The sequence below is a fragment of the Macadamia integrifolia genome, chromosome 5 (assembly GCF_013358625.1).
Source record: "Macadamia integrifolia cultivar HAES 741 chromosome 5, SCU_Mint_v3, whole genome shotgun sequence".
In the NCBI taxonomy this organism is placed as follows: Eukaryota; Viridiplantae; Streptophyta; class Magnoliopsida; order Proteales; family Proteaceae; genus Macadamia; species Macadamia integrifolia.
This window is the reverse complement of record NC_056561.1, coordinates 43,667,874-43,689,929: the sequence shown is the minus strand read 5'-3', so window position 1 is coordinate 43,689,929 and position 22,056 is coordinate 43,667,874. Positions and strand designations below refer to the sequence as shown.

The 22,056-nt window shown below is 39.8% G+C and overlaps 1 protein-coding gene, 1 long non-coding RNA gene and 1 pseudogene across 2 annotated transcripts; 2 read left to right on the top strand and 1 right to left on the bottom strand.

Annotated features, from left to right (window-relative positions):
• Window positions 1-7,351: 7,351 nt before the first annotated feature.
• On the top strand, window positions 7,352-10,710 carry LOC122079362 (protein AUXIN SIGNALING F-BOX 2-like). Its single transcript, XM_042645760.1, has 3 exons — window positions 7,352-8,445; window positions 9,237-9,732; window positions 9,822-10,710. The coding sequence occupies exons 1-3, from the start codon at window positions 7,994-7,996 to the stop codon at window positions 10,590-10,592; spliced, it is 1,719 nt and encodes a 572-aa protein (XP_042501694.1). The 5' UTR covers window positions 7,352-7,993; the 3' UTR covers window positions 10,593-10,710.
• Window positions 10,711-16,747: 6,037 nt separating this feature from the next.
• Window positions 16,748-18,717, bottom strand: LOC122079364. The gene is made up of 2 exons (XR_006140425.1): window positions 18,615-18,717; window positions 16,748-17,139 (listed from the first exon to the last, which is right to left on the bottom strand). It is a non-coding gene; the product is annotated as an uncharacterized LOC122079364 (long non-coding RNA).
• On the top strand, window positions 18,487-21,092 carry LOC122079361 (annotated as a pseudogene).
• The last annotated feature ends 964 nt before the right edge of the window (window positions 21,093-22,056 follow it).

Here is a 22,056-nt window from a genome sequence, read left to right as displayed (position 1 = left end):
TCTCGTCTTTTTCCCCTCCCTTTCTTTTGGCCTCAAATCATTCTCTATAATATGCCCTATTTACTTTTCATGGAAAATATTTTTGTCTCCCTCAAGTTGGGATTTACATCAACATTGTTCTTTCTTGTTTTGGATTCCTAAAGCAGAAGAACCGAGGAATTTCTGGTTTGAACTTTGAAGGCTGTTACTTGTATACTCTTCATTGGTTTACTTTCGGCAGACTTTTGATGAATGATCAGACGATTTCTATACCTTATCTCGACACCATTGCATATTTAATTTTTGGACATTACGAGAACCAGATTTTGCTTCATGCTTCTGAATTTAAGTTTATATATATTGATCTACTGACAAGTGCTAGAGGAGCTGCTGCTAGATGTGCAACAAGATCATTGTTTTGAAAATGCCCACTGACAAAAAAAAAAAAGACTCGAAGTTGTAAGCTGGGAATGAGTTAGTAATGTGATTGAATGAAGCTGAAAGATATCATTTTGGAGGTTAATTGCTGTTACCCCAAGTTTTTTTGGTAGAATTATTTCGTGCACTCCAGCTGCCTAAAGTAGCTAATTAATCTTTTTGAGAAGTTGGATCTCCTCACCCCCATTGTCCAAATTCCTCAAGAACAAAGGAACTGTTGTTGGAAGTCTATGCACTTTGGCAGATCATCTCATCAGTGAGTTGGCTTTGATCCTATCCAAACTACTTTCCTTGAATGAACTGCTGTAAAGCTTCCCCATTTAACCGCAGAAAATCAGTTACTTTTCATAGCTTCTCTTTGGTCCCGTTGTCCCCAGAAATGTTGGTGTAATTTAGGGACTGCACCAATTAGACCTAGTCCCTGGGCCCAGGATTGATTGTTCTAGAGCTTTTACTCTCTTTCTGAACTTCCCACTATGAAATTTTAAAAGCTTTAAAGGTAAAATATCAATAAATGTTAGTCTTGCATATTCTGCAACCCAAATTGCCATTCTTGGAAGTTGGAACTGTTTATTTGCCTTGAAATTTCCTGTAGACGTGGACCCTGGATAATTGCAGGAGTCAATGGTGCTTATCCAAATCCACCATATATTTTTCCTTCCTTTGCCATTAATAATAGATACTCTCCGAGCCCTACAGAATGCTTGATCTTTTATTCACCATTTCTAAGAAGGGCTAGGTTCCTTGACACTGTTCTGCATACTAGGTTTTGATTCCTTGCACACGTCCTTTATACATACTTATTTACCTATATATGTGTGTCGGAAAAAGCTTATTGGTTTTGTCAAGCTTCGTAGGAAGAAAACAAATGTTGCTCAGTTTTATCTATCATAAAAAGAGAAATTAAATTCTCATTGTTTACTCTCTGGATCATTGTATATGAAAAATTCCTCATAATCATTTGTCAATATCTTTCTCAGCAAGTACAGTGAGAGCATCCTTCTGAAGCCTAATGTTTTCCCATATTGTACCATAGCTACCATTTCTAACTGATATGATAGGAGAGAAGAGAAGATTAACTCTCCATTGGTGCAATTGTTGCTGTGGTTAATCTCGTACGAATTGTTGCTGAAGTCTGCTGTGAACCATAAAGTAACTCCTTAGACTAGAACTCTCTATTGTCTACCAATGTTCTAAAGATAAAGTTACTCTGTTTCCATCTACTCATGAAGCTGTACATGGAGAATATATTATAGCAGGAAAATATTAAAGTACATCATAGTATTTGGGAGTATATACATTATAGTCTAGCAGCCCCTAATTAGCTAATTTGTCTGTTGACCAGTCAGTCAATCTAGCCCTCCAACACAGTGCATAAAGAAATATTTCATGTGTAATCAAGTTCATCACCTCCATTGTCTACTTTCATGGGATTCCAACCATCTAATGACCAGAGCTGTATCACCCTCTACAATCTAGTTTTTATTTGCCTGTGACATCATCTTGTTGATGGCTCACATCCATGGCTGGGTAGTGTGTTCATTTACACAGGTAAGCAGGGCTAGAAATTAAAAATCCTACTTTTCGATTGCAGTAGAGCTAGGGTCCTCATCTAGAAATTAGCAGAAGCTGTATTTCCTGATGGCATCTCTGTGGTGACACATTGATCTTCCTCTTCCATCTTAAAATTGAAATGCCAGAGCAAGGGTCCTTGTGCAGCTTTTAGATCTAGCCTATTACTGCTCTAGTTTGCAAATACCTTGTCATTACTACTTGAGCCATCCATTGATCTTGTTTCATGGTTCCTTGGAGTTATATGGTGGAGCTTGCTATTCTTGTAGAAGATAATCATATATTATTCCTGGCATGATTAGCTAGATTGACAAACTTCATGGAGATAAGTGGTTTTGTGTGATTTGAGTTGTATTATGCAATTTCTTTATATTATAGGCTATATTTGGTTGTATGGGGAATTAAAGGGGAGGGAAGTGAAATTTTTGTACTTAAAAAAGAAATATATGTAATCATTACCCATGTGACTTTAACATTCACTTCAAATCATTCCATATTTGGTTATAAAATTTCACTTTACTTTACATCCAAGACCCTTTGCTATAATATGTAAAATAAAAATTACATGTAAAATATATCATTACTAAATATGGATAAGAAATTAAGTAGTTTATACAATCATATGGGGTAATGATTATAAACATTTCTTTTAAAGTATGAAAATTTCATTTCCCTTCCCTTTAAATTTCCATTGCAACCAAACGGAGCCATAGTGTTTTGCATATGTGCTTTGTGTGTTTACCTGAGCTTGTGTGTGTGTGGATGCCTTTTTCCTTACTCTGGAAATACTTGTTAGCGTTTGTGGTCTGAAGCCGTTTACCTATGTAACAATCTTAATTGTTGTAACTGTTCTGCTTAAAAGAGAAAATTGTCGTGACTGTACTTGTTTTCATTTAGTACTAGGGTTGAGACTCTAATTGCATCCAAACAAAGGCCAAGGCCAGGGCCAGTGGCGACCATTCAGGTTTCAGAATAGCAAGGCAGTAGACAATGCCAAAGTGCCAGACGTGAACTAAACTGAAATAGTATCTAGGATTGTGTTTGGTATGTATTCTAGTATAAATTCTAGGTCTAGAAAGCATTATGAAGCAAAAAATAGAGAAGAATCTGTCTATCTAAAGCAAGAAAATAGAGAAGAATCGAATTTCAGAATGCATTCAGACTCAGAATCCATTTCGAGAATATTATGTCAAACACATTTTAATTAGGAATTATTTATATAGGACCATTGTGGATCAAAAGGGCTTAGGACCACTGGTTGGCCAATTTCCCATCTGTTATCATGAATTCATCATTCAGCCCACTTGCATGCAAGGTTTGGTGTCAAAAGTTTTCCGAAGGACTGCGTAATCTGCGGTACACGCATACAGAAAGACTCTTTTTTAACAAGAAAGATAGAAAGATATATTATATTGGAACAACTTTTCCTCAATCGTGGATGTAGTAAAAATACAACCTTTTAGGGGTTGTAATGTTCTTCCCCCAATGGTACGTATGCCCTCTACACAATCCGAACCAAAACATTATTGTTTTTTTTCTTCTTTTTGATGAAGTAAAAAACATAAATAGATTAAACAGAAGTTAATACATTACCAAAGTCTGTAATAACTACTTTCCTACCAGTGGCTTCTAGAGCTATTTGTTTTAGTACTAATATGAAGCTTGTGTCCTGTTTAATACATAACATGGGTCTATTAACAACCATCCTAGTAATTATAAGAAGAGGGATTGAGGTCCAAGGCCACTGTGTGGCAGTTTTACTTCCCCAAAATCTATCAATATGTCTGATGTCAGTCCAAATTTCTTCTACCTCCCATCAATCTTCGGTAGCCTTTGCCCATCTGTGGAGAAGAGCTTGAGCTGCTGCCTCCGATCCACCTCCTGTTAACATATAGTCGGCTTGAAATAAGTGACATATTCCACGTCTAATATAGGCCAAAGCCCAACCTGCAATTTGTTTTTTGGGGTGATAGACCCCTGTGCAACAAAGACCACCCTTTTTTGTAAGAGGGATCGGGTGTCAGTGGGTATTTGATAATTTAGTCTCTAAATTGCTATCGCTAGTATAATCGAACGGATGGAGAAAAGGGGTCCAGAAAGCTACCTGTTTAATAATAAGTGAAGGATTGGGATTTTGATGGTGAAAATTAACCTGCTTCCGATGATGCCAAATGTAGTAACACGTTAAGATGAATAAATTAATGAATCCCTAGTGACCTCATGAAAGAAATACATGATCACAGACAGAAAACACAAATTATTCAAAGAATCCGTTCTTAGTCCTAACGGACCAGCCGCCCAAATCCTTCTATTAAGACAAAAGTGATCTGTGGTCTCACTTAAGTTGTGGCACAAACCACAGATGGGATCCATGTTCACTCATCTAATCAATTTGTTTTTTGTAAGGATGTCATTGTGGGTTAGTCTCCAAAAGAAAGCTTTAAACTTTGGATGAATTTTCAGTTTCCAGAAAAACGTCACCATTTTGAGCAGGGCAATAAGCAGGAGTGCCCGTTATTATTACATCTTCATCTCTTGATCCCATTCTTTGGTGAAGATGGAATTCGATTTCAAAACCTTACCACAACCGGATGAGACTCTTTATCAATTGGGCCATCGTCAATCAAGGATTTTTATGCATTAAGACTAGGACAAAATTTCCTTGAACCAGGCCTGATCCTAGGGTCCCTAGACCCCTATGGGGTTTGTACACTCTTCAACAATCACTCTACACCATTCCATAAATATCCAATGATCAAAATTTTCTATGTCGTTTTTACTACATGCAAAACAAAGTGTGTATGTTTTTACAAATTCCATGCATGGGTCCTCCCTCAAAATATCCTTAAACCAGGGTAGCTATCTGCAAAGGAGGCTGAAAAGACTCAGAAGAAAGACACATGACCAGAACTTGGCAATTAGAGAGTGCAATCACCTTTGTCAATCGTGCATGACAAGCAGACATCAAGGGCTAACCTCACAGCAAGGGCCTCTCCAACAATAGCAGGCAAGACAACCTTATGAACAGTAGCTATCAATTTGAGAGACTTCTTATAATCTAAAATACAACATCCAATCCCCATAGCTTTTGGCCAGGATGAAACTGCATCAGTGAAATTAGCAAAGGACCCAATAGAATCAATTCTAGATCGAATCCCTAGTAGGTATTGGAGAAGCTTACGTTAAATTTGCTTATCAGAATGAGATGCTTTATCTATGGTATGTGAAAAAGGTTATCGTTATCTTGTTGAGAGAATAATGAAATTTTTTCCTACATTTGGGTTATTTGATATTAAAGAAAGGATCAAATTTTCCCAAACCCCCTGTTCATTGTGGGGCATCGGGATTGTAGGGGAAGGTGAGATTAGGTGGAGAGTGAGGGGGTCACATCTAGACTGTTCCATCATTCACCCATCAACTTAAGAAAACTTCTTCCTTAAAAAAAAAAAAAACATATATATATATTTCTATATATATAGAAGAGGAGTCACACAGAGAGAGAGAGAGAGAGAGAGAGAGAGAGAGAGAGAGAGAGAGAGAGATTTATTTGATCAAGTGACATGGAGAAATACACTAATGAGAGGCCGCAGAATAGTTTCGTGCAGAAGTAAGTAGCAAAGTCATTTTAATAGGGGAGGAGAAGGATAGAGATTTTAATTAAAAAAAAAAAAAAGAAAAAAAAAAAGTAATGAATCATGTACCTCCTCTCCCTTGCAGGTAATCAATCCACCGTACCTCCCATCATGCGGGTCTAGAATCGACATCCTTGTCATTTACTATTATTTCTTATCTTTACATTCGTTGCACCTTAACCCTATTACATGTGGGCCCAAGATTTAGGGTTTAAACTTAGAATCAGTCTTAGGATCGATCAAGTGACTTAAGTCAAACAGATTAACCCTTGTTTTTCAATAAAAATGATTTTTATTATCATTTTACCTTTATGGCTTACTAGTGGATTAGTATTAGATCAGTCTGAATCGAGAATCAATCAAGGCTGATATCAATTCGATCCATCCCATATTGATCAATCCAATCTGAGTTTTAGAATCATGTGTGGGACCATGGATTTAGGCATCGATATTGATATCAGTATATATGCTGATATTGATCTGCATCAGATTGAATCATCGATGTGTATCAGTCACTTTTGTCCTTACTTTTTCAAAAAAAATTACTTTTCTTTATTTTTTACCCCTGAAACAATATGGATAACCAATCCATATCGGTCAGGTATCAATATCGATCTCAGATACGATCGATACCATATCGATTAAGCATGTCATTGGTCCAGAACCAGATATTCAGTTTCCAATTTCGGTTCTAAGGAGTGTTAGTGTGATCCAGAACCGGACTAAGTCCTATCTCGATTTTGAAAATTGGTACTCATACTGAACCTGTTCGGTTATGATACAGTTTCGGTTCCTATTTGGGTTTTGTATTCAATTCTTATTTTGTTTCAATATCCAGTTTTAAATTTGGTTCTACTATGCTGTGCCGAAAACAAAATATAAATGCTCATTCATTAGGTTGTTGGTCTTTCCCAACAAAAGAGAATATTAAACTTTGACTATAATTATAATTCTATAAGACAAATTAAAGTAATTAATTACGTTAGGTTTCTATTTAAGTTACGTGTTTAGTTTTTTAAAAGAAGAAAAAGTTACATCAAGTTATTTGATTCGTTTTCATTAGAATCATCAATTCTTGACATAGGTTCAGTTCCATACCGAACCAAATTATAAACATTCATTTTAGATTCAGAATATAACCATATTATAATGATTTGATTTGATTCAAGGTATTCCATCCGGGATTTGATGTTTGGCATCGATTTCAATTTTACACCCTTTACCGATACTTGAAACCATCAGTGGACTCATAAAATTTTCTTTTTTAGAAATAATTAACCCTTTTTTAGGTAGAAAAAACAAAGCTTGGAGGGCAAGAAAGAGAAGTCAACTCTATTTTGACTTAGATTTTTTTGGGCGGGGGGTTGCGTGGGTGGTTAGCATTCTCTCTTTGAGTTTTGACTCTTTCGACACTAAAGGCAGAGAGAGATAGTAAGGACAAGGAAAAGGACAAAGGACCCAGGACAAAATACAATTACATGCTTAATCATTGGTCATCATTCAACGGTAGAGATTCCCTAACTAAGTTCCTCACGCGCGATCCCACCCGTCCGATGGAAGGGTTAGCCTGACCTAACCATGGTTAGTAAATGCGGTTGGAATCTTCACTTTAATCCGAGTTGGCTTTTAAGACTCGAGTGTTTGGATACTGCTCGAGGATATCGAGTATGAGAGCGAAAAAAACGTGAAGAGTGAGTCAGTAACTCAGTCCAGTCTTCACTCTTTTTTTTTTTTTTTCCGGGGGGGGCAGAACAGTCCTGACACCTGAGGACTTGGGTAGTAGTCTCTCAGGAAAGGTTGTTCTTTCCCTGATCAGGGAGTGTTACTTCCATTTCCTATAAATTTTGTAAATTTCTGTTTTTGAGGATAGATATCTAAGCTTAGATTTAGATCTGATCTTTTATTTTTTGAACGGAAAATTTCAAAATTCAGTCTGAGATGTATGAATTTCATCACTTGCAGAGTTTTTGTCATCACTGTAATCATCACTTTTTTTTATTCATGGGTGATAACTTGAAGAAGGAAGATCTCTCCACCATCAATTTCCTGTAACTTTTCCACGGAGATTTTGTTTTTAGGAAAAACCCTTTTCTGGGTGGAGTTCTACGAAGGGGATTGAGAAGAATTTTAGGTTTTGGGTCTGTGAATCATTTTTTCTATACGGAGATTCTTAAGTCTTTTTGGCAGATATAGGCGGAGCTGTGGCTAGATTGGATGATTTTCTTTTCAAGATTTAATTTGTATATAAGCTTGTTGAATCGAGGCTTGGGAGGTTCCAGGCACCAGCTGTTGTAACTTGGTCTCCTTCACTTTTTCTTGTTTACCTGTTTTGGAGCTATCGGTTTTCTTCCTTCATCTTTGGGTGTTGAAGGATGACTTATTTCCCTGAAGAGGTTGTGGATCATGTGTTCAATTTCCTCACGTCACACCGAGACAGGAATGCGGTGTCTCTTGTCTGCAAGTGTTGGTATAAGTTGGAGAGATGGAGCAGACAAAGGGTTTTTGTAGGGAATTGTTACGCCATTAGTCCAGAGAGATTAATTGCGAGGTTTCCCAGGATTAAGGCTCTTACGTTAAAAGGGAAGCCGCATTTTGCCGATTTCAGTCTAGTTCCTCATGATTGGGGTGGTTTCGTGCATCCATGGATCGAGGCCATGGCTAAGAGCTATCCTGGGCTAGAGGAACTCAGGCTTAAGAGGATGGTGGTCTTCGATGAGAGCCTCGAGTTGCTTTCTCGTTCGTTTCCGAACTTCAAGTCTCTGGTTCTGGTTAGCTGTGAAGGATTTACTACAGATGGCCTTGCATCTATAGCTGCCAATTGTAGGTAAGATCATTTATCACTTTATGTATATATATATTTTTTCTTTCTAGCGTTGTTTTGTAGTAATTGTTGTCATCTTTTAATCTGGAATTTTCTTTTCATTAAGGCTTGTTTCTTGTATTCAGCCTGAGCTGTTATTTGATTTCGACCTCGCAAATGTGATTTATCAAATCTTGAAATGATAGATGAATTCTGTAAAGAGTGTAGAGCCCGTTGTTTTTGTAGTAATTGTTGTCATATTTTAATCTGAAATTTTCTTTTCATTGAGGCTTGTTTCTTGTATTCAACCTGAACTGTTATTTGATTTAGACTTCGCAAATGTGATTATCATATCTTGAAATGATAGATGAATTCTGTAACGAGTGTAGAGCCCAGATCTCACAATCATCTGATAATTCTGATCATCTAGTTAGAAAACTAGTTTACTCGGTAGCTAAAGATTTGGTTAATTGTCCACAAATCCATTCTGATTCAACAGTTTGGAGCATTCACTTGCTATTGGACTTTTGCATCTTCCCCCCTTCTCCCTCAACCCGCCACACACACGTACACGTAGTTAAGAAAAAGAAAATGAGATATTCTCAACTAATTTATGCTGTTCTTTTAATCTTGTTGTCATAATATTGTGGCACATCCTTCAACCTTGGAGGATTTTTTGACTGGGAGCTACCATAATTTACCTTGCTCTTTGCTGATGATATGAAGTAGAACATTTTTCTTGTGATTGATCCAATATTAGTTGATATCACAGAGTGGTTCCCTGAGATCGTGTTGTTATCTTTTCAAATATGTAGGGTTCTTAGGGAGTTGGACTTGCAAGAAATTGAGGTTGAGGATCGCAGGGGACACTGGCTGAGCTGTTTTCCCGATAGCTGCACGTCACTGGAATCACTGAATTTTTCATGTCTTCAAGGAGAAGTGAATTTGGGTGCTCTTGAGAGGCTTGTTGCGAGAAGTCCAAACCTCAAGAGTCTGAAGTTAAACCGGACAGTGCCACTTGGAACTCTCTACAAAATCCTCATGCGTGCACCTCAACTGGTGGACTTAGGCACAGGGTCTTGTGTTCATGAGCCTTATGCAGGGCACTACGTGAGGCTTATGAATGCTGTTCTCAATTGTAAATCAATTAGGTGCTTGTCTGGGTTCTTGGAGGTTGCTCCTTGCTGCCTGCGTGCAATTTACCCCCTTTGCTTGAACTTGACATCCTTGAACTTGAGCTATGCACCGGGTATTCAGGGTAGTGAACTCATGAAGTTGATTCACCATTGCAGGAAACTTCAACGATTATGGGTTCGATATCTTAACACGTTTCATCTGAAATTCCACCTTTTTTTCTTCCCTATGTATTGAAGTTTACTAAGTTGTGGTCATACCTGCAGATATTGGATTGTATTGGAGATGAAGGGCTAGTCGTTGTAGCTTCTACTTGTAAAGAACTGCAGGAACTGAGGGTGTTCCCATCTGATCCCGCTGGTGGGGGAAATGCAGCTGTAACTGAAGAAGGACTCGTTGCCGTATCTATGGGTTGCCCTAAACTTCATTCTTTGTTATATTTTTGCCACCAGATGACAAATGCAGCCCTCATTACAGTAGCGAAGAACTGTCCCAATTTCACCCGCTTCAGATTGTGTATCCTTGATCCAAAGAAGCCTGATCATTTGACCCTGCAGCCGCTGGATGAAGGATTCGGGGCAATTGTTCAGTCCTGCAAGGGCCTAAGGCGGTTGTCACTTTCTGGCCTTCTTACGGATCAGGTTTTTCTTTACATCGGAATGTATGCTGAGCGATTAGAGATGCTATCAATTGCATTTGCTGGGGATAGTGATAAGGGAATGCAATTTGTTCTAAATGGATGCAAGAATCTAAAGAAGCTGGAGATACGGGATAGCCCCTTTGGTGATGTTGCACTTCTAACGGACATAGGGAAGTATGAAACAATGCGATCACTTTGGATGTCGTCCTGTGAAGTTACTCTTGGAGGCTGCAAGACTCTTGGGAAGAAGATGCCGAGACTCAATGTAGAGATCATAAATGAATATAATCAGATGAAACAGAGCTCCAATGAGAGTCAGAGAGTGGAGAAGATGTATGTGTATCGAACCTTGGATGGACCTAGGCAGGATGCACCCGGTTTTGTCTGGACTTTATAAATATTATTCATTTGGTATCTGTAGTAGCTACTGACATCTATAATCTTCCTAGTGTAGTTGTTTTCTTAGTTGTACCCTATGTAGATATTAATGATTTGATGATTTTTGAGAAACTCAACTGCTGTTGGTTAAAAGTAAAGGAAAAGAAGAATGAATTATGAACTGTAGGGGGCTAAGTATGATAAATGAAACAGGGAAGGCCATGGCTCAGGGGCCTCAATAAATGGCTTAGAAGCAGCACTCCGACGAAACACACAAGCAACGGAGCAGCCAAACTGGAAAGTGGAAACAAATAAATCAGGTAATAAAACTGAAAAGAAATCCAAATGATATTCACATCACTATGAATTACACCAGAGCACACAACAGCTCCATAACTACCGTTTTCATCCCTGCTCTGTGCACGCTTCACTCCCACTCTCTGATCATCCTTGAAGCTATTGTCTTGTTGACGCTACCTCTCCTCCCCCTCTGTAAACTCTCCTACCCTCTCTCGGCTCTGAGTGGAAGTTCCGGACTCCACCTGACGCCTCTAGAACAACCCAAGGATCTGAGCATCTCACTCGTCTCTCCCCCCTACGGAATGATCTACTAAATCAACCCCCAAACCAGATCTCAACCATATCGCCACCCCTCTCCCATATTTACTAATTACTACCACCAAACCCTCCTTTAAACCGAAGGCTCTTTTTTATCCAATCACAGCTTTATTTCCCTACCAAACAATGAGAAAGTCTCAACCTCCCTTTATGCCAAAAAACACCGAGTCTCCACCTCACCACATACCACATACCACATACCAGAAAAACAATGATCACTTCACGGCGACACTTGCACCCTGATCCCATTCACCCAGGTCCCAGACGTGAGTTCCGAAATATGGCCAACTATTACCACCCCTCCTGCGTCCAAAACCCCACCACCATCTCCAATCCGAGCTATCTGGGGGGTGGGTCGGGGGGGGGGGGGCGCCAGCAATCGACTTCGGGGTTGATCTGGCGTCCAAACCGTGCATCCCGTCGACAACTTCCTTTGTAGGAATGGTTGTCAATGAACCTTTACCCACAGCCGTTGCCCTGAGAGACATGTTGATGATACTTTGGGAACCAAAAGGAGCCATTTTCATCAGCTGTTCCGATAAGGGGCGATTTTTTGTTGATTTCTTCTCTGCTGAAGTGAAGAAGGGCGTTGTTACTTACTCTCCATGGTGGTGTGAAAACTTTCTCCTTCAACCTGGTGTCTATCCTCTTGAATCTGAAGCATCACTAAGAGAGATGGAATCGACTCCTATCTGGGTTCAAATCGAAAATATCCCAGCCGATGCGTTCTCCTTTCACTACGTTCGCACTGCTATGTCTTGCATGGGGAAAACACTGGACCTCAGCCTCAACTTGCTGGACTAGGCCTCCCTTTGTGCACTGCAAGAGTAAAGATCTCTGTCAAGAAAAACCGACCTCTGTGTCTCAACTCCACGATCCATCTCTCCAATGTTGAACCTGTCTCTGTGAATTTCAAATTTGAGCTAACCACATTGTGCTCTCTATGTGGTTTTATCATCCACCCTGTTGAACTATGCCCAGAATACACAAATCCTTGTGATCTCTCCACACAACGACCATATACCTCGCTGACCTGTCGGCCTTTCTGTCCATGCCTTACAATCTATATGACCCTCTTTGGCTGCAAAACTTCTTATCCCTGGACATTAACATGCTTGCTCCTTTTACCCCTGTCATGGTCCCCTTCTCGATTCCTCTGCCATCAACCTCTATTGGTTTGAACTCGTTGTCTCCAACGTCTGCTGGACTGCTTGTACTTGTTGCCGACAGAATGAGGCTGCCCACAGTGCTACCTCTTTAACCACTGTTCCCTACCTTCAATATATTGTCACAGAAGCTAACTGACCAACAACCAGTCAATACTCCCAACCCCAATGAATGACCCTAACCCCTCCACCAAAAAACAGTGCCAAAACCCTTTTAGCCAACTCAACTATGCAAGCCATGTAACCATCAACTACAACTTCCCACCTTTGCAATCAACCCTAAACCAACTCAACCTGGCAGGAGAAGGAACCTCTAGATACAGGCCATGTAAGAGGACTCATCTGGAACTACAAGACGATGGGACAATCTCTACCATTTGTGACCTTATTGCTGAAACCGATGACCCCAAATTAACACTTGACCTTTTACTGGAGAGATTCAAAGGGAGGGTTGTTCCAGAAGGAAGTGGCAAGAAGAATGAAGAGCCCGAAGTGTTCGGGCAAATCAGCGATGAGGACTTGTCAAAAGGGAGAGAGCCGAAAAACTCCACCCAGGGCCGGGTACTTATCATCAATTTTTCCATCATTTCTCGTTATATTTATCTTGTTTTTTCTGCGTATGCTTAAGTATAGTGGTGTCTTGGTATAACCTTGAGAAGAAATACTGGAAAAGGCAATTCTTCCCAAGGTAGTTTCTTGTTGCGTTTTTTTAAATCTCTTTTTAAAATCTATATCTTCATTCGTCTATTACTAGCTGTTACTTAACCTGTTACCCATTTGCATAATAGCACTAATGTTGATGTACTTTTAACTTTAAATGCTTAATGTTCTGCTCACCTTGAACCCTGTTGTACATGAATTTTTTGTTAGTATTCCCTCTCACTCTTTGGTCACTATGCATGTGTTGAGTTGGAATGTCAGAGGACTGCACTCGACCACTACCAAAGGGTGCCTTGTTTCCCATGTTAAAGCCACCAATCCTGATATAATTTCTTATGCGAAACAAAAACAAGTGATCATAGCTCTTTTAAACTGCATCCTCACCTAATGACTTTTCACATATCCCACTTTATAAATAGCTCAGGGAATAATGAGAAAATGGGAGGGCTTTGGCTCCTACTGAAACCTTCCCTCTCTATTAAAACCATTCGATTGGGATAGTGTTTCTTCACTATTATTCTCAACCCTTCTCAGGAACTTCCCCTGTGCTGGGCTCTGGTCTTTCTATACGCTCCACCACATTCCAAACCCAAATCTGAATTTTGGTCCACTCTAAATAACCACCTTTCCTCCCTCGAGATTCCATTTGTCCTAATAGGAGATTTCAATGAAATCACTTCTCAAGACCAAAAATTTGGGGGGAACCCTTTCAAGCCTACCAATTCAGTTAATATGCTGGAAAATATTCTGTCAACAAATAACCTTCACCCCATCCAGCCCAAGGCCAACCCCTTCACTTGGTCTAACAAGTAGAAGCCCCCAAACCTCATCAAAGAATGTTTGGATAGAGTGTATGCCAGCCTCGATTGGATTTCTCTTTGTCCGAATCCTTCACCTGCCAAACTTGCATTTGTTGGTTCGGACCATAACCCGATTGTTTTTAACACATCAGGGCCCACTGTCAAAACCAAAAAACTCTTTCACTACCAACATGCATGGATGGCACACCCAGAATTCTTCTCTTTTTACTCAAGAAAATGGCTCTTTCTAGAGAATGATAACTTGACTATGAAACTGGCAACTCTAAGCAGGATTCTGGGCAAATGGAACTGGGATACTTTTGGACATATCAACAATATTAAATTTAATTATTTATCCCAATTTCTTTTTCTGGAAAATAAGGAATTAAACAATTTCTTTGACACTAATCCCAAATTGGAGTGGATCCATAATGAGGTAAGTTGGATTTTGGATGCGGAGGAAAGATTCTGGTATCAAAAATTGAGACAGTCATACATCAAGGATGGCAACAGAGATACTAGGTATTATCATTCGGTTACCAAGGTAAATCACCATAAGAGGAAGATTGAGTTCATTGTTAATAGTTGTGGGGACAAATTATCTTCCCCCGGAGCCATTGCCTAAGAATTCGCTTCTTTCCTCACTCAACTTTTTTCCACCACAAATCCTCTAGATCCAACTTTCATTGAATGCCTCCTTTCTCCCTTGGATCCAAACCAACTCACTCTGTTAAGTGCTTCTCCCTCACCAACGGAAACTAGGAATATTGTCTTCTCCATTGGCCCTTTAAAGCTTCAGGGTCTGATGGTTTCCATGCAATATTTTTCCAGAAGTGCTAGGACTTGCTCTCTAGTGATATTTGCAAATTCGTGATGGACTTCTTTCATTCAACCACCCTTCCAGCCGCAGCCAATCATACCCTTATCTGTCTAATCCCAAAAAAGGACAATGCTTAATTGGTTAGTGATTTCAGACCAATAAGCCTCTGCAATGTCTCTTATAAGATCATTGCGAAACTACTAGCCACCCGTCTTAAACCCATATTGAATAATTTCATCTCCCCCTGCCAGGCAGCCTTTGTCCTTGGTAGAGAAATTACCGACAACATTACCATTGCCCAAGAAATTTTTCATTTCCTAAAAAGGAAAAAAGGCAAATTGGGGTTTGTTGCAATCAAACTTGATATGGCCAAGGCTTAGGATAAAGTTGAATGGGGATTCATCCTTACTCTTTTCAGATTTCTGGGCTTTGGAGATAAGTGGATAGCTATGATCATTAATCTTATTAATACCACTTCTTTCTCCATTAAAATTAATGGCTCAGGTTTCACGCATTTTATTGTCACCAGAGGAATCTGACAGGGATGCCCTCTTAGCTCCTTCCTCTTTATCATAGTCATGGAAGCCCTTTCTAGACTCTTGGCAACTTATAGAGATCTTAATCTCTTTAGAGGCATTAAAATTGCTAGGCATGCACCTGGAATTACTCATCTTTTCTTTGCCGATGACAATTTTATTCTCTACAGAGCTAATCAAGAAGATTTGACTACCATCAAGTGCATTATGGAGTTGTTCTCTGATCTCTCGGGTCTTACTATAAATTTTGATAAGAGTGGTCTGGCTTTTAGTTCCAACATCGATGACCACACCAAAAATGTGTTGTGTAAGACCATCGGCATCCAAGAGATGGATAGTAAATCAGTCTATCTAGGAACCAACCTAATTCACCCGAAGGCTAAATCTCTCTCTTTCAACAAGTTCATTGAGAGAGTAAAGCGAAAACTTTGTCTTTAGAAATCCAAATTGCTCTCCTTTGCTAGGAGAAGTGTTCACATCCAATCTACCTTGGCGTCCACCCCTACATACCTAATGAACTATTTTTCCCTCTTAAAAAAATCTGCAAAAAATTGGACTCCATCTATCTCCATTTATGGAATGGTGATTGGGTGGATGAGAAAAGATGCCACCTCATTGGTTGGGGGAAAATCTGCCAACCAAAATCCGAAGGAGGCCTAGGAATTAGGGATTCTGAAACACATAACATGGCTCTCCTTCTCAAGTTGGGCTGGTGGCTATTAACTTGTGACAATAGTGTATAGACTAAGACAATCAAGGCTAAATATTTCTACAACAGATCCCTTTTCCACCAAAAGACCTTCAAGGCACAGGGATCTTTCTATTGGAAAAGTATTGACAAGATCATTCCATTGTTAAAAAAGATCATAATCAGGAAAATTGGAGATGGTACATCTACATTCCTTTGGAATGACCCTTGGGTTCGGAGGGGAAAGAACAGTCTGGATCTCTCCAATTTTAACAACCCTAACTCTCACTTGACCTTTGTTAGTGAACTTTCCTCCAATGGGAAATGGAACTTTGCTAGGCTAAACTCACTCATGCCTATCCAGTATGTTGAGATCATTGCTCAAATAGCTTTGTCTCAACAAACTGATATTTGGAGGTGTCTCCTCACAAAAGATGGCTCCTTTAAAACTAGCCTCGCCGCCCATAAAGAACAAGTCTATGACAAGGTCTATTAGTTGCCCTCATAGGTATAGGTGTGTGTCCCCCCTTGCCTAAGTGGTGGCGGTTTTTATGGAAAATCAATATCCACCCAAAATTCAAACTTTTTCTTTGGAGAACTATCAATAACGGTTTACCAACTAAAGACAAACTATCAAGGTGGATGGATATTGATCCATTATGTGGACGCTGCCACAAGAAGTGGGAGACTTTGTACCATTTGTTTTTTGAATGTGAAGACTCCAAACGTATTTGGTATCCTGTCCCATTAGGTTTCAAACTGGACCTTACCCCAATATCATCTGTGAATCATATGATAATGCATTGCTTTAACTCTGGCTAATCCCAAAAACTGACCTAACATGGTTCTTCTCTATTTTTATGTTTACTACTTATTTCATTTGGAAACATAGAAATCAATGTGTATTCAATGATCAAAAACCAGATTTGCAACAAGTCATAAAGCAGGTTGAGTTTTGGGTCTCCTATGGGATACCAAACAGTGGCCCCAAAAAACAAATGATATCCGACTCGCTATCCTCAAATAATATCACATCACCACACACAAATACAAACATTATCATCATCACTAGTGTAAGGATACAGGTTCAAGGAGCACAGCATGGGCACTATGTCTCATTTCACATGGAAATTGTATATTAATGGAGCAAATTATTGTATGACAGGAGAGGATGGTGAGACGGAGGCTTTAGGGCTCATCCAAGGAATGAAAAAGGCAAGAAGAGAGCGCTTGAAGACAGACCAAGTCTGGAGCGATGCTATGGAAATCAGATGGCCGCTGAAAAACAAACAATATATTTTGCTTAATATATGGCCAAAAACTTTAATTTCAGTATGTGTAGAACTAGACAAGCACCCTAATTACCCCAAATTTTGTATAACACATAGCAATAGCTATATGGGGGAACTAAAAGCGTTAGCCAAAGAGGTAGTACTGAAGAAACAACATATTTGCATGTCAGATATGCTAGTATGAGAGTCTGGCATTGTGTCTCATTGCTGACTCTATGGCAGGGTTAAGAGTTTGGCAACAGCAAATACTATAAGAAGTTCCAAGTCTGATACAAAGCTTCAATTGAAAACATTATCAACTTAAAATGTATTTCAAGAATGCATACCAAACTTAGCCCTAGATTTATTGCATTTGTTATGAAATATGTTGTTATCTAGATGTACTAAATCCTGAAAATTAGAAATGGAGATGGGCCTAGAAAATATCTTGGAAATTAAAAGGAGTCCCTTGTTGGGTTGTTGAATCAACTTTGCAAGTTCCAGAAGTTGAACCTTGGTCTTCTACTCTTCTTCTTGTTTACCTGTTAGGGGTTTTGGGGTTACAGAGCACAGTACTAGTCTTAGGAGGTGTTTGGTTCAGTAAATCTTTGGGATGACATTCTTTAGAATGATAATTCTTAATTTTTGGAGCTGTTTGGTTCCACTAGATTGACTTTCATAAGTGAGCACCCTACTTCCCATGAATGACTATATTACAAAGGATGTGTTCCAAATATGAGTTTACCTTAACACTTAAACTCAGATTTGAGCAACATTTTTACCACCTAATATAAAAGGAGAAAGCGAAAAGAAGTTCTCTACGGAAGCCAATATCTCAACCCGCGAGAAACATGTACTAGCCTCAAGGTAGGGGTGTCAATTCCTAAACCGAACCGGTAAAACCGGTCGGACCAAACTGATAACAACACGGACTTGGAGTATTGCAACCCCAAAACCAAATCGAACCGCACCGAAAGTCGGATGAACCCGAAACCAAACCGAAACCTGCTCAAAACCCAGACCGAAACTGAAACCAAACCTGTAAGAAACCGAAACACTCCAAAATTCATTAAAAAAATCAAAATTTGCATAGTTTTGTATACATTTGTATGGAAAGTCGAATCCAAACTAGACCGAAAACCAAAACCAACCCGGTTACAAATCGATTTAAGAAACCGAAGACAAACCGAAACCAAAACCAAACCGAAACCGGAATTTTCTTATTGGTTCGGTTTTGGTTTCAGCTTTCCCACACCAAAACCGACTCAACCCGAACCGAAACCAAGCCAGACCGACCGATTGACACCCCTACCTCAAGGCAACCAAACGATTTTTCAAAAAGAAACATAATTCAGAAGAATGTCTATCAAAAGATTGACATTCATATCCGATATGAACACCATTTGATTTACCGAACCAAACACCCCCTTATGTTATCTGCCGGGGCTGACTATTTGAGCTATGCTCTGAAAGTTGCCTTACTTCTTTGATTCCCTTCGAGCGAAGTCGAATCTGCTGCTTCTGTTTTTTCTTTCTTTCTTCATCTTTGGGTGTTGAAGGATGACTCCTCTCCCTGAAGAAGTTGTGGCGCATGTGTTTGATATCCTCACGTCACACCGTGACCGGAATGCGGTGTCTCTCGTCTCCAAGTCTTGGTATGAGTTGGAGAGATGGAGCAGAAAGAGGGTTTTTGTAGGGAATTGTCATGCCATTAACCCAGAGAGAGCAATTGCCAGGTTTCCAAGGATTAAGGCTTTTAAGTTGAAGGGAAAGCCGAGTGGTTCCGATCTCTATTTGTTTCCTGATGAGTGGGGTGGTTTCGTGCATCCATGGATCGAGGCCATGGCTAAGAGCAATCCAGACCTCGAGGAACTCAGGCTTACGAGGATGGTTGTCTCCGATGAGAGCCTCCAGCTGCTCTCTCGTTCCTTTCCGAACTTCAAGTCTCTGGTTCTGGTTCGCTGTGAAGGATTTACTACATACGGCCTCGCAGCTATAACTGCCAATTGCGGGTAAGATCGTTTAATCTGGAATATTTTTTTTCCTTGTATTACGGCTTGCTTCTAGTATTGAACCTGACCTGTTCTTTGATTTCGACCTCACAAACATGATTATACTATATTTGATGAATTCTGTAGCGGTGTAGCCCAGATGTCAGGATCATCTGTTACTTTTAACCATCTAATTGTAAGACTAGTTTACTTGGTAACTAGAGATATCGCTGGTTGTCGTCAAAACCCCATGTTTGATTCAACAGTTTGATTGGAGCATTCGCTTGCTATTGGACTTTTGCATCTTCCTTCTTTTGGGTGAAGATGAAGTAGAGCATTTTTCTTGTGTTTGGTCTCCATGATGCCCTGAGATATTATTGTTATCTTTTTGAATTTGTAGGGTTCTTAGGGAGCTGGATTTGCAAGAAATTGAAGTGGATGATCTCAGGGGACAGTGGCTGAGCTGTTTCCCGGATAGCTTCACGTCACTGGTATCACTGAATTTTTCATGTCTTAAAGGAGAAGTCAATTTGGATGCTCTTGAGAGGCTTGTGGCTAGAAGTCCAAACCTCAAGACTCTTAAGCTAAATCGGGCAGTGCCACTTGAAACTCTCTACAAAATCCTCTTGCGGGCACCTCAGCTGGTGGACTTGGGCACAGGGTCTTACATTCATGATCCGAATTCGGAGTACTACATAAAGCTTACGAATGTTGTTGTCAGTTGTTGTCAATTGTAAATCAATTAGGAGCTTGTCTGGGTTCATGGAGGTTGCTCCTTGCTGCCTGCCTGCAATTTCCCCTCTTTGCTTGAACTTGAGCTGCGCACCGAGTATTCGGGGTAGTGAACTAATCAAGTTGATTCGCCATTGCCGGAAACTTCAACGCTTATGGGTTAGATATCTTAACACATGTTCTTCTGAAATTCCACCTTGGTTTTCTATATGTTGAGGTGGTAACCTCAGTTGTGGTCATACCTGCAGATATTGGATTGTATTAGAGATGAAGGGCTAAAAGTTGTAGCTTCTGCTTGTAAAGAACTGCAGGAACTGAGGGTGTCCCCATTGAATCCCTATGGTGGGGGACATGCAACTGTAAGCAATGGAGGCCTTGTTGCCATATCTAAGGGTTTGCCCGAAGCTTCATTCTTTGCGATATGAATGCTACTAGATGACAAATGCAGCCCTTATTACAGTTGCAAAGAACTGCCCCAATTTAACCCGCTTTGAATTGTCCATCGATGAGTTAACAAAACCTGATCATACGACTCTGCAGCCGTTGGATGAAGGATTTGGGGCAATTGTTCAGTCATGCAAAGGCCTCAGGAGGTTGTCACTTTGTGGCTTCCTTACGGATCAGGTTTTCCTTTACATTGGAATGTATGCTGAGCAGTTAGAGATGCTTTCAATTGCATGTTCTGGGGACAACAGCGACAAGAGAATGGTACATGTTCTAAATGGATGCAAGAATCTCAAGAAGCTGGCGATTCAGCTTAACCCCTTTGGTGATGTTGCACTTCTATCGGACGTAAGGAAGTATGAAACAATGCGATATCTTTGGATGTGGCACTGCAAAATTACTCATGGAGGCTGCAAGACTCTTGCAAAGAAGATGCCTAGACTCAATGTAGAGATCTTTGATCATTTCAAACGGATGGATCTGACTTCTAATGAGAGTCAGATGGTGACACATGTTTTTTTTATCGAACTTTGGATGGAACAAGGAGGGATGCACCAGATTCAGTCTATACTTTATAAATGCTTTGGATTTGTATCTGTGGTAACTAAATTGGCATTAGAATTTGTTTCGGATATTGTTAGATGTTTCGTTGTTAAAAGCTGATGTTGGATGTTAAAATTTTGTTTAAACAGGATTTTTATATCTGTAGCTTTCAGAATGGCCTTCAGGCTCGGGTAAAACTTATGTGATGCTATTGTGGATGATATAACTAACTTTTTGTTCAAGTGTCTAATTTTAGTTTTTTTTTTTTTTTTTTTGCAAAACTCGTATTGTATATCTATTATATTTACATTATATTGAATCTGTCCATTATCCCCACTACTACTGACAGTTTTACGAGCTAGATTGAAAATGAAATCCATGGATGGATGACTTCCCACTTCTTTGTTGCAAAAGGTTATGGTATTTGATAGGAAAAAGATCACATGAAATGTTGAAAAATGTGAGAGGCCATGTTTAATTCCTCGGTATGATATGGAATAAAGTGAAGTAAATCTCTTTTCGAGAATCAAATTTCATGAATATTCCATCCTTTAGTGGTAGTCGTCCTCAATCCTGCTAGGAAACCTTTCGTTTCCACCGCTTACTGTTGAGTAGTTGTGGTAGCATTTAAGTCAATGATCATAAACTGATCCTGTGAGAGAATTCCATATACCCACCCTGAAGCCGAATTCAAAAGATTATTTGCATCAACACAAACCAAAATTGAATATGTCGGACAAGGTATAGGAAATTTTTTTTTCAAGCAGGCTGAAACATCAATATCAAGTAAAGCAAAGTCGAGTTGTGGTGCCATGCTACATCTCCTGTGACGCACCCTGCGCTACAAAGGAACCCCGTCCGTTCTTCTGTCGCTATCACTAACACTAGAAAGGGGCGGCCAGATATTTGCAGCTCCCTCCATGGCTGTAGTTGGAGTAGTCCACTTCCAACAGCAAAATGTCTGGCACTGGCAAGGGAGAGAAACTTCGTATCCGGGATGATGAACAACAAAAGCACCAAATGATTGTGCTTTGTATAGGGAACTGAAATGATGACCTTTATATAATAGGGAATCGTCTCCAAATTCCCCAATCAGCACACACTCAAACCAAGAAGAACAAGAAGCAGCACGGTTCGATGGTTCTAGAACCAATGAATCAAACAAGAAGAAACAGAGTCCCCTCTTCCTCCCTGCCACCACCCCTCACCCCCCC

Excerpts from the sequence above, each read along its gene's own strand:
- LOC122079362 (XM_042645760.1), top strand. The coding sequence starts at position 7,994 with ATGACTTATTTCCCTGAAGAGGTTGTGGATCATGTGTTCAATTTCCTC. Across the intron at positions 8,446-9,236 it reads TCTATAGCTGCCAATTGTAG|GGTTCTTAGGGAGTTGGACT; the intron begins GTAAGATCATTT and ends TCAAATATGTAG. Across the intron at positions 9,733-9,821 it reads GGAAACTTCAACGATTATGG|ATATTGGATTGTATTGGAGA; the intron begins GTTCGATATCTT and ends TCATACCTGCAG.